Genomic DNA, 13,319 nt, shown 5'->3' on the forward strand with positions numbered 1-13,319 from the left:
GTTTTTTTCCCTCAACTGAAAGACATTCAATTGCACCTCCTAGAGCAAGATAGCTGCTAAAGCTTGGCTCAGGTCACGTTGTAAACACCTCTTTATTAGTCAGAATTCAACGTTTAATCCTATTGTCATCCAGCTGCGTTATTTTGATGTCCCTGAGCCCCTTTAATGCAGCTTATAGTCTGCTGAGCACCAGCTCTGCTCATAAAAATGCGGATTACCCAGCAATCCGATTAGCGGACTATATTATATGTAATTAAGATCATTTAAATAACAGACGTATCAAAGGCACAAAGCAGTGACAACATCAGGAGTAGGATTTAATTTCATATAAAGCTTTGTTAGAGTCAGTAAGTTGGGCTAATACTGCCTCTCTTGAATGCATTATTTAAATGGTTACCAGGAATAAACTCAGCTGCTGCAAATAATAATACATATATTAATAACTTGATTTTAAAACAGGGGTTTACGAAGCGCTTTGACAAATGTGCAATAAGAACAAAGCATAAGAATACAAACCTCAACAGAAGAACCCATAAAAAATCAACCAACATGATTAATTCAAACATCACATGTACTTAGGAAGCCAGGCAACACATAAACTCAGCTACTGCTAGATCAAAAACAATACTTAGAGGGTTGATACATTTCTATTTTTATGTGTGTGTCTTTGTGTAAAACAGCACTCCAGCAGCAGACAGAAAGCTGCAGATAGTGTGTTTTCAGCAGCTCTCTCCAAGGACTGTATGCAGTTATGAAAGAGTTTTCCAAAGCTTAGGAAACACTTGTTTTCTTGGTACAAAAGGAGTCTGCACTGCCAGCGAAATATTGCAACAAGAAATCACAAAGGAAAAAAATACAGCATAATATTGGCAAATCATAGCAAGTTTAATTTTATGTGTGCAAGATAAAAACAATGGACAGATTTAAGCTATATGATATTAAATATGACCTTATTTCTTTATTTCTTCACTGCAGTGTGAAACATGGTAAAATAGCAGAATGACAGAGAGGTGAAGATGTTTGGCTGTTTCTGTACCTGTTAAGTTCTCCAGGTCCTTCTCGTCTAAGGACGACAGCGTGTCATCATCTCCGTCCAGTGATGTCTCGCTCTCAGAGTTTTGATTACCCAGAGCCTGACTCCTGATGGACTGCTTCCCTTTGAGGATATCCTCCTCGGATGCTGGAGGGAAGGAGAGGAGTTTTATATTATTTCATCTTAAATACATAGCGGGGTTGGATACAGAGTAAGGGCATGGTTTAACAGTTGTTTTAGCTGTATGCCCCTTTCTGAAGTTCAAATTTTTAGCAATTATCGAACTGAAATTTAACAAGCATCGTCTCTCTGTAAACCTAATTACTAAAAAAATACTGATAGCACCTATTGATAATGATGTTTTATTACCACAACTTTTTTCCGACTGTATTATAATGCTACAATTACAACAGGTTTATTGATGAAAAAACTTGAAGTTTTAAGAATTTTCTAGGAAATCAGTGATGTCTAAAAGTATAATATGCTGTTCCAGAGCTGTTTTTACCACCGACTTTTGATGAAACACATTGATTTGACCATGCAGATTATGCAACTGAAGTTATTTATAAAGCTTAAAGCATTATTCTTATGGGCTTTGTATTTTAGGTTTTAAAAGAAAAATATAACTTTGCTTTTCTAAAAGAAAGGAGCCAACTTAGGTGAAGTCCATTGCATTTACCTTTCAAAATAAAGATATGCACATTTGATTAGCACCCAGGTTTATCAGTAGTTTGTCAGTTTGGAGCAATGCTTACTTTGTGTTGAGTTTTCAGACCTTCAGATTTAGATGAAAGTCGGCGATTAGAAAGAAGGAAGCAAAGCATAATTTTTACCCTTGGTGCATTTTACCATTAAAACATACTCCAACACATAAACCACTTCACACAGAGATACTACAATCATAAAAGAAAATGAAGGCTGAACACTGCCAGCTTTGATTCCAACTTCACTTGACATGAGGTCCAAAATGGATTATTTTAGAAAAATGCTAATCTGCAAACATTTACAGAGCGGTGCATTCCCCCATGGTGTATGGTAAGGATCCACAGACACATCCACGGTATAAAACTGGTAAGTCCTCCCCTCTTTGTAAACAAAGCTGCCTCTATAGTAAGAGCTTCTGTGCATGTGTGTTTTCTAATGCAGCATTCTGCTGAAAGTAACCCAGTTTAAATCCTGTGAGACACTGAACTCATACCTAGTGGAGTTTTTTTTTTTTTTTTCTGCCATCACCTGAGGGGAGATCATTTGCACTTCCTAAAAACGCACCGTCGCGTCATGTGGCTCTATACTTTGAAACTGCTACAAGAGCCGGGATAAAAAATCTCTTGTCATGGAAAATATGCAGCTCACTGATATTTAGAATGGTCTTCCTGTAATTAAGCCTCCCTGGAGGATTCTTTAGTTAGCAGCACTGAAATTACTACCAGCTCCTCTAATACGTACCACATGCCATTGTATTCACACCAGGCAAGTGGACAGGGGACCTATCAGGAGCTTAAAAAACAGGCGTGTGTTTGAACTTCTTTTGCGTTTCAGAGTAAACATGCTCGACAAAATACATCTAGCTTCGAAATACACAGTCTGATGCAACTGAACCACGAGACTGGGCTGAACCAAAGCTTTGCTTCTTGTGTTACTGTTGAGTTATTAATAGTTCCTGAGCATTACACACACTGGTTAGTTTAACAAATAAATGACTGGCCAGAATATTGTTCTGTTATGTCTGTCAGAATAAAGCTACTTTGACTGAGTTATGTCAGTTATGAGCTGGCACACATGCACATAAGTGACGGGCTACGTGCTAACTTCTCATTCCATCTGTCCCTGAATGAGATACTGTTTATTTTTTTGTTGTAATTTGACAAGTCCAAGGTTTTGTGGGTGTGTGCCGTCATTCTTAGCATGCAAAGTCCAGCTAACTTTCCTTGTGTGTGAGAAAAAAATAAGGACTTGAATGACATTAAATCAAAGTTTGTAGCATCCTAGAAATATCTGAATGAAAAGAATAAGGAAAACATTTTCTTTTAATATCCTGTTAATTAAAAAAATATTCAGAAGGATTAATTGGCAAACAGTCTATGTAAAGAGCATTGGTGCCACATTAGAAAAACACTCTCCTGGTGCACTTCAACCTCGTCACTCATCACACCAGCGGGAGAAACGTGCATAAATCTCAACAGGTTTTACTTTTTCCAGGACCCCATTTCCCCCGTCTGAGAGGTTCAACTACCTGCTTATGCAACCGGAGGCATGCATGGTCACAGCAATTAAATTGTCAAAATTAACAAATTTGTTTTTAACGGGAGCATAGCCAGCAGTGTGGTCATGAGGCGAGTATTGATTACCAGAACAGAGACATTAGTCTTCAGGTATTTACTCTGCCACCTCAGCTACACGGAGCCTGCACCGGGCCAAATCAATCCCCAGAAAAGATGGTTCTTTCCAGCCATAAATACAAAACAGCCTACTCAAGCCTACTGGCAGCCCCATGCTCTCCTGTGGAAATCATCTTGGCGCAGTATGAATGATAACAGTTGTCCCTGTCTTTAATGCAGGAGTGCACTTTTCTTCTGCACACTTAAAGGAAAAGGAAAACATTCCCCTTCTTTTTTTTTTTTTTTTTAACTTTGTAGCTACACATCACTCAGTAAAAAATGCAAAGTATTTGTCTCTGCTTCGTATTTTTGGATCGAGCATGAGATTTGAAAAGTGCGGCCACAAGTAGCTAAAAAATTAGTCCAAATCCAAGCTTGATCTCATGCTAAATATTTTCTTAGAGTCAAAGAGTGAGGCTGCATTCTCTCTCCTCTGCATCTGATGAATATAATTACAGCCAGATATGACCTTTGTGCTCCACTCGAAAAACTCAGCCCTGCATTCTCGTCTGGAGCTGCACTTCCGTAACAAATGCCGGGTCGACTAAAACAAGACGAAAGGTTACATCAGAAAATGGATGCCGTCAGGCTTCAATGTCAAAGAGTTATTTTAATGATATATTCCCATACTTCAGCCGGGCGGTTAGCTCTCCAGAGGTAGCATAGCCCTGTCACAACAAGCTGCTGGCTATTTTTACACAGATTTGACTTTCAAAGTAAATGTTTTTTTGCAGGAATTTTTCTCTTTACTCCCCTGGTGATGAGAAAAATGCAGAAAACACAGCTGAAATACTTCTGGATACAACTGAAAGCAAATACCAGAATAATAAACTCAATGAAGTCTTCGACTAACAGAGGGCAGTGACAGAACAGAAGTGATGTGTCTGCTCTCTGTCATGAGCTAGCTGAAGGCAGGACGAGACCAAGTGCAATTCAGAGGATTTCTTTGGGAGAAACGGCGAGCAGCTTGATCCAGGCCTCGGTCTCCAGCTGCTGCCAATCCTGCAGACCTGAAGTCTCACAGTATCACAACATCACCAACACTTGCTGCTTCAAACACATTCTTCATTCAACCTGTCACACCTGCCATGTTGTCTTTTGGAATTATTTCACATTTAAGGAGACCTGCACAGATGACACATTAAAGTTATTTTTGGTCCACAAACAAGCCTACATGCTTTTAAAAATCAAAATTAAGACTTTTTAAGGGCTGAACTGAGAAATTAATACCACTTTTGCAAGATCAAACATAAAAGGCATGAGATTGCTTGCTACACTGGATCGGGGTGAATGTTTTGATAATGAAATGTCAAATGGTACAGGGCAAAAGAAATTTTTTTGGCATAAACGCCCAAATTTGATGATTTCTGGCCCATTTAATGCCTCTATTCTATCAATCTGCTGTATGGTAATATCATATCACATTTTTGCAGGTGTGCTGAGCTGATTCTTAACATTTTAACTATTAAAAAGCAGATGAACACTTTTTTGTCAGGGATGACCTGTTAAAATAAGGATGGGCCGCGAGGATTTTAAGTAGGCAAACATGGTAGCCCACAAATTAGAGAACTAGACAAATGTTTCACAACAGTACTGAGTTTATTTAAATCCCAGTGAGTCCGACAAAATCAGAGCGGGGTCTGTGGTCCTCCCCAAGGAACTTTCAAACAACCAACATTGATTCCCTAAAGTATGGATAATATTTACGCAGCAATTTGTGCAGGAAGACGATTAAAATCATATAAGGTTGGCTAGAAAACAAAGACTGGACAAAGACATCTCTTAGCCATGTGCTTTCTAAAATTTATGACTTCTCACTGGTAAAAATCAGACTTTTTAAGACTTGAGCAATTTAAGACAATTTGAGACTTTTCAAGGGCCTGAAAGAATCCTGACTGAAGAGACTAATTGCATGATGATGGTTGCAAACCTCGGTGTAATGCTAATCTTTAGAGAGAGAGAAAAGTGAGTCCTGGTGTTAATGCATGGACATGTGTTATGCATAGAGTGTGGTTTAAGGGACTGCAGGGAATGCTAAGTTTTTTCAGACAAGGTATATTGAAAATTCACACCTGTCATTATAGAGGCAGGCACAGAAACAATGAAAAATTGATCTGACCTTTACCAATACTGCAGGGAAAATCAGTCAGTGTTGGTAGATTTAATGACATCTCTTTTTTTAGGGAAACAACAACCAAGTGTTAATGCTGCTTTTTAGAGCTTAATACAGTTTCTGCACATTTAACACTGATTTCACAGCACAATTAGGAAAAGGCAATGAACTAATAAAACCAGTAAATTTAACTTGAATGGCATATATTAGTATACATTGAAAGCAACATTATTTATCAATATTTGGTTACTCCTTGTGTCGTCTTAAAATTCTGTATACTCTCAATATCCGAATATCCAAAAATTGCCCGACAAACTTCTCAAAGGAAGCAGCCTAACTGCATTTTGAACCCAACATTCAATTGGTTAAAAAACTACTACAGTCAGTCATCACAAGCTTTACTAGCACAGAAAGACTGCATTAAACCACTTATTTTTATAAAAAAAACACTCCTGTTTTTGTACTGAATGAGTTTTTATTATCATTATGGTACAATAATCATTAATGCTTAAATTAAGGCATATTTGTAGATGGGATATTTTGCTACAGCAAAAAAAAAAAAGAAAAAAAAAACAAAAATGCAGTGAAAATTACACATCCTCGCTAATGTATTACACATTCCTGTAGCGGTTATAGCTTTAAAATAAAAGTACAGTCAGAATAAGGTTTCACCATTTCAGTGTTGTAGTCTCTTGAGGAAAATTCATGAAATTTCATGGATGATATAGTAGGGTTTTGCGGTTGTTAAAGATTTGTTTAGGTCACTTCTTTACCTTAAGACAACACAAGGCTTAAAATAGCACATTTGTATCTGTGCGTGTCTCCAGTGATATTAAATCAGGAGTTCCTTGTATAATTGTGTGTCTGATCTGTGTCTGTCAGTGCCCTTTTTTGAGGTCTGAATCAAACTATCAATGAGGGTGAGCCTGCAGGTAGATAGCCAATCACAGAAGAATGTCTGGGCACCTGTGCAGGAGTGAAGTTTAAACTTGCATCATCGAGCCTCTATGTGTTGTTTTTCATTGCATGTTGATGTTGCTTACCACAGGGTTTTCCAAACTTTTCAGCCCGTAATACCCAAAATAACACCGCCAGGAACTGAGAATCCACAATGTCCCTGGAGGTGGTTAAAGCATACGATGCTGTTCATAGCGTCATATTTACACTTAAGGGATTTTTTTTTTCCCGCAACCCCTGGAGTGTCTTGCGACCCCACCAGGGGTCCCCATCCCCACTCAGCGAACCACTGGCTCACTGTCACTTAAATTAAGACAATAAATGGTAAGAAATCTGGAGTGGAAAGTAACTGATTCTAACTACTTATGTAACTGTGACTGAGTTGATTTTTTTTTTTTTTTTTTACTTACAGGGTTCTACACACTTTTAACAATCAAATGTAATAATTTCACTAACTTTCTTAAGATCTGCAGAAACCCTGGCACATGTATTTTTTGGGTGACGTATTTTACTTCCTCTATCACAGAGTAAAACAAGAAAACCTAATTATGGGAAAAAGTGAACCGAGCTTTCCGTGAAACTGGCTGGTTGTTTGGATCATGACAGTTAGAAGCACATGGCAAAAAATGACTCCATATTTCATCCAACATCTGTGGATGCCTTGCACTTTATTACAAAGGTGTGCCTTTTATTAGACAACCTCGGTTAGAATTCATATCACTGAGTTGCTTCTGCATCACATTTAAAAGGAAGATCTTACTTTACTTTTAAAAGAAACTACTCTGAATAAGCACTGCATTAATTATACTTTTTCTTGAGTAGGGTTATAGGCCAGTATTTTTAATTGTGCATTAGTGAATTTCAATCAAAGTTATTTACTTGAGAACAATATGTTTGCTCTTTCCACCTCTGTATAAAATAGTATACACTCTGTGCTATATGTTTATCCATGAACAGTGAATCATTTTCCAAAGAAAACTTGCACAGAGCAAAAATCAAAAAATGTTCACCAATTCAGGGGGAAAAATAAAAGAACAAGAAAGTGACTTACCGCTGATATCTGCCACTGTAACGCAGCGGGGGAAAAAAGAATGAACAACATTTCTTATTTCATCTCAATCAATGGAGCATGATAACACACAGGCTGATTATTAGTCCAGCTTTGCATAATGGGTGCCAGGGTGTGAAATTACCTTTGTGAAATTCAAATGAGGGTTCTATTTTACTGTTTCTTGTGGTACAATAAATCTTTTATTGCAACTGGAGGACTAATTTTTATTACCTTGTATCTGGTGCTGAGAAAAAGGGGTGTGCTAACAACAGGCAAGGCTTTGGGTGTGTGATACTGACCGTGTTCAGCCGCAGCTTTGAGCGTGGCTTCTGAGTGAGTGGATCCGTAGGGGTTCCTGATGAAGCGACGTCGCCGCCTTAAATCGTCCTCCCAGTAGTCAAGGCGCCAGAACTCCCTCGGCCGGCTGCAGCGAGACAGAGGTAGCACATGTGTTAGCAATTACCAGCCAGCATGGTATAGCAGGCCGGCATTAGCACTCGGCCCGAGCATGCATGCATAAAGCAAGCTTTGTGTTTGGTGTTTTGTACTCCTCTCTGAATTACTCTTTAAATACATTCAAGCGTAGACCACAAATCATTGTAACCCTGTCCTTCTCAGACGACAAGGTGTTCCCTTTTTTGCTTTCAGTTTAGTCTTCTTTTCTCTTTCAGAATGTGAACTGAAATCCATCAGAGGAGAACGAGTGAACGACAGCTCGATCATTTTCCACACTCTTCTGTGGCACGTGCTTCCATTCGAGCCTCATTTCAAGCCCAGCAGGACGCCTCTTGTCAGGAGTCATGGCCGGCAGGGTAAGGAGAGGAGCCATTACAAACACAGAGGAGGGGGATGGATAGCATTACTAATATTAATCAATGTCCACAGTACCCATATTTCTATGAAATTTTCATCTCCCTTCAACAGGCAGAGTCACTTAATCATGCTGCTCTGCAGGAACGAAAGTGTTAACTTTAAAGAGGAGTCACTACCACGTAGCTTTATGCATCTACACTGTGTAACAGACTACAATGAAATATTATTTCAGTTTCCAAGAGCATTACAATAAAAGAACATGATCTCAAATATTCATTGCAAGAGGACTGTAGGCTCAAAGTGATAGAGAATAATTTTTCTCAAGGTAAAAGCAATTATTTTAGGGGTTTTCCATTAAAATAAGTCTTTTTTCATTTTTGTGTCAATTAGAAGCTCAAAAATTGGCTTTTTAAATGTTAAAGTAGCTTATGATGGTAATTATTCGAAACTTTGGGAAGGCAGACAACACATCACAAAGTTGAGCATTATTTTAAACAAATTTCTGAATCTAAACCTCCGTTTAACATTTCAGTATCTTAATTGTACAGTACTGCATTTGCATTTCTTCTTTATTTAAACTCCCTGTGCTTTAGCATATAGATATTTTTTTTAGTTATACATATTTATTTTAATTATTTTTTGCTTTATAATCCAAGATTATCTATTGTTGTATTGTGCAAAATAGCTATTATAATGCCCAAATTCCCTCTGGGACAAGACATTTCTGATTCTAATGGGAAATAAGTGAAAGAATTCTACTTGCTGTTTTTCCAGGAGATAGTTTAATGATTTTTTTCTCCACCTGTATGCTTTTCTACCTGCTTTTACAATTTATTACTGTAAACCAAATACCATCTGAATTCTGCCTTATTGTGTGATAATTCAATATTTCAAATATCTGAATAACTATATAAAGCCTGGACCAGGTTATGCTCAAGTGGCTCCCGGGAAGAAGTAGGAAGACAGTTTATGGTTTCAGTGGCATAAGCTTTGACGGGAGAACCCCAGTGTTCTTTATGGGATCTACTCTTGAGCGCAGCTCCGGCTGGGGGGCTCCTCACAAATCTTCAGTCCGACACCAGTGATCACATGGGGGCCCCAAAAAGGGAAAGGAGGTTTTTGCAGGAAGATAAATACAACTTCCAAACAGGTCCTTTAAATCTATTGTACGCACTTGCAAATGAAAATGACATATTCTTGGATATTTTTGGACAAAAACAAAAACTTGAAAAAGTCAAAAAGTTAGGCTGGTTTATAAAATGGGAAGAGATTTGGCCCTGGCAGATTTGGTGGCCCTTTTCCACTGGCCGAACATGACCTAACTGTCCCTTCTTCCTCTTTTCCAGCCAGGTCTACCAAATGATTCCCCCAAACTATTACACAACTGATAATTAAATGCATACTCTATTTTCTCTCTCTATCTATGTTAAATGGGAGCATGGGGACAAAACATCCCCATAGAAGTGTTTAAGAAGTTTATAGCTATTTAAAAAAACAACAACAACAACAGCAAGATGTTGGACAGCCTACCAGGGTAAAAGGCCCTGTATGCCAGATTACCAGTCCAGCCCTGCTACAAGATAACTGTGCCAATTCTGGGTCAGTTTCCCCCTACCGACCAAAAACAGAAAAGGCCAGATTATCAGACGGTTCTAAAAATGATCTTAAAAGATTTTCCTGTTGTGGGTGTTTAGCTAAGAGTGATCTTTCACTCTCCAATCTGCTTGGAAGATGATCAGAGCTGCTTTGACTAGATTTACTAGAATATTTATGCTCAAAAATGCTGTTGTGTAGGGGGAATACCGGGGACACCCGAGTAGGCATGAGCAAGATTTTTATGTGGAATGGTGCAATAGCCAATCAGGAAGCAAGATGAGGGAAGGAGGAAGCACAACAAACTCAGCCAAGGCAACAATAGTAAGCCTGATGCATTGAGTTAGATGGATGGGCCAACTTGTTGATTTGTGGCAACATGAGTGCTTTACATAACATCATCAAATTGAAAATGGAGGGAATTGGGCTGAAACTGCTACCACTAAGGCTGTAGGAGCTAGCTAACAGATAGCCACAGTTAGCTTGTTTACTCTTAAGAGTGGAGACTCTGGCTGTCAAACAACACATTGATAGAATCTGTTAATGTGTGGTGTACTCATTTTTATATTGTTTTCAACTTCTTATTTTTACCGGTTTATAGGATTTATCCAGCATGAAAACCACACATGGGCAGAGCCTTTGAAAAAAAATAAACTCAGTGGGTGATTGGACAAACGTTCTGTCTGTCACATCTTTATGGGCAAATTAGAGCAACAAAACACGTGACGTAGCCGCTATCAAGCTGCGCCCCTACCGAAGGAGTAAACTCCATATAATTAGATCTGCATAACATGAACCATGGAGACTGTAGACATGTCAGTACATGACTTTTGTCGTTTTTGAGAAGAAAACAACTCACACATATCCATCTGCTTTGCAAGGTTATAGAATTTATGTATTGTTTTTTTAATGTGGATATGTATGTTTATTTATTCTGTAAACTACTGTGCTGTTTTATGCTGTTAAATGTACATTTCATCAACTGTTTAATCAAAGGTCTAACTAGGGACAAGAGTTGGAAATTAGCAATCGCTATGAATTCTCTGTGCAGCATAAGCTTTATGCTCTGTAATGAAGCTATGTTAAACTGCATCATCCCTATCAAATAAAATAAATTTATGTTTATCATGTCATTCCACATCATGTACTGTGAGAAGTTCTTTTTTTTTTAATCTGTCACTGTGTTGGTTCAGTGGGTAGAGGAGATGCTAATATATTGAGGCCATAGTCCATAATGCACTGGTCAATGGATCAATTCCTGCTCTCAGCACTGTTTGGTGCATGTTTCCCCCCACTCTCTCTCCCCATGTTTCATGTTTCCCTTCTTCTATCCTACCACAACAAAGGCAAAAAAAGCCAAAACAATTCTGAAAAAAATCTGCCATTGTTCATTGTTATGTGTAAGGTCTCTTACATTAGAAAAAGAACAGTTAAGATTAGGGCTGCAAAAAGATTACAATTTTTCACCACAATTACTCTTGTAATTTCTGTAGTTAATCATGATTAATCGCACTCTTTTTATCACATTTAAATTCCTCTACTTTACATTCAGAACTGTTTCTGTGTTGTTTTTGATTCTGTCTTAAACTAAAGGTAATTGACTTCCTGTTTGGATACAGACCTGCTTTTATAGGAGGATCAAAGATTTTGAACTTCACCACAAAAAAGGAACTTGTTATGGATCTTACAGGAAATACGTGAACAGTTAAAAGGTAAATGTTTGATAACACAACACTGAGGTGACTCTTGGCTTGTCCACTGAGCTGTGTGTGAGTTTTCAAGTGAAATGAGAAATTAAAGGCAGTCGTGGACTTATTTTACATCACTGTGGCATAACTAAAATGAAATAAAAGGAACAAAAAAGCATGTTATTAATCACGATTAAAAAAGAAAATTAGTCCCCTAATTGTGGACCTTGATTAATCACAAATTAGTTGATTAATCTTGACAGTCCTTGTTAAGGTTTTTAAAATATTTTAGAGTGTGCCAGGCTTAAGAAGGAATATCCTTGACGTAATTGATGAATTAAGTCACTACAAAGTCTCTTGAAGCTATTTTTGAAGATTTGCTCTTACTTCTGCATGAAAAGAGAAAACCGGATGTTATGTGATCAGAGGACTCCATGTCCTGTTGAGCTAGAATTTTTTTCAGCGGACACAAAAACAAATCAAATCATTTTGACAGCTGGTGAAATGCAATAAAGACTATGGAAACAATCTAAGCACAATACGACTCAACCGCTCAGACACAGGACTGTCTATTTCAGCAAAATTTCACACTGAGTTTAGCCAAAGTGGGGAAACAATAGTCAGCAATAGCACATACTATGATGTGATGTTGCAGCTGTACTGAAAACAGACACTATTTACTCGAAACATAAGGCCTTTTGTTATTTTGAAACTTAGACAATCAAGGATTAACCAATTCCACAGAAATTCTTAAAAAAACTTGCATCATTGTAAATATATTATATATATATTGCTTTGTAGCTGTTAATGTAAAGCTTCATGCAGACTGCATCATTGAGAGGAGGAGTTGTATTTATCTTCCTTTTTTTTGTATTCAGGGAGGGAAAAAAGAGGGAGTATGTGTGTTTTTGAAAGGAATTCAAGTTGGAAAGTCACACGGGGTGTGGGTCTGCACCGAGCCAGATTTCTCAGCAGTGACAAAGACCCTGCTCTGTGTTTGCGTGTGATAGTCTCTGAACGCAAATGGCCACTTCATCATCCTGCCTGCGGCGGTATTCATCTATGAAAATAATTATCAAGGTTGTGCATGGTGCAGAGCTCCGAATCAGGACGCACTCGTCCCTCATCTTGCAGAAGAAGAGGGGGGGGTCTGTCCCGTTCACACAATACACATTAATCCATCAGGAGGGGAGTAATTAGTCACTGCATGAGGGGGACCACCTCTGCCACTCATATTCACCCAGCGCTCCATGAACAGGGCGACAATGGGACACCTAATGACGGGGTGCTGGAAGAGGAGGACGCCTGATGAAAGATACCTCGTCATCAATCCCTGATGAGAGCGTAACAAGAACGGGGATGTGCAGCGCTATGCAACACCCATAAGGCACATTGAGTGTGTTTCCACAAAGATGATAAATTATTCAGAGCTCATCCATCCTCCTTGAGCATCCACGGCACAATTTACCGAGGCGCCATTCTTCAAAATAACAACAATTAAAATAACAAAGGGCCAGCGTTGTGCAGTGGATCACGCCAACCACTTGTGTAATTAGTAATTAGTTTGGTCATAAAAGACGTCTGGAAGGATGCTCGTTAGACCTCGAGTGGTTGCTGTTTGATGATGGAGGTATGAAAAAATAATATCTGTTCTTCAAAGTCTGTGTGAAACTCAAATAAACCACTTTCCTAA

General features: G+C 38.4%; 1 protein-coding gene across 5 annotated transcripts in view; it reads right to left on the reverse strand.

Annotated features, from left to right (window-relative positions):
• lrba (LPS responsive beige-like anchor protein) overlaps positions 1–13,319 on the reverse strand; it is a 307,885-nt gene that overhangs the window by 115,339 nt on the left and 179,227 nt on the right. For 3 of the 5 annotated variants that reach the window (XM_041784335.1, XM_041784337.1, XM_041784338.1), the window contains 3 exons: positions 7,832–7,956; positions 7,533–7,547; positions 1,037–1,180 (listed from right to left, as the gene is read on the reverse strand). In XM_041784335.1, coding sequence (XP_041640269.1) covers positions 1,037–1,180; positions 7,533–7,547; positions 7,832–7,956 — 284 coding nt within the window. The remainder of the gene's footprint in view (positions 1–1,036; positions 1,181–7,532; positions 7,548–7,831; positions 7,957–13,319) is intronic. The other 2 variants (XM_041784340.1, XM_041784339.1) reach the window with 1 other exon arrangement.

Source organism: Cheilinus undulatus, linkage group 4, assembly GCF_018320785.1.
Source record: "Cheilinus undulatus linkage group 4, ASM1832078v1, whole genome shotgun sequence".
NCBI classification, from domain to species: domain Eukaryota; kingdom Metazoa; phylum Chordata; class Actinopteri; order Labriformes; family Labridae; genus Cheilinus; species Cheilinus undulatus.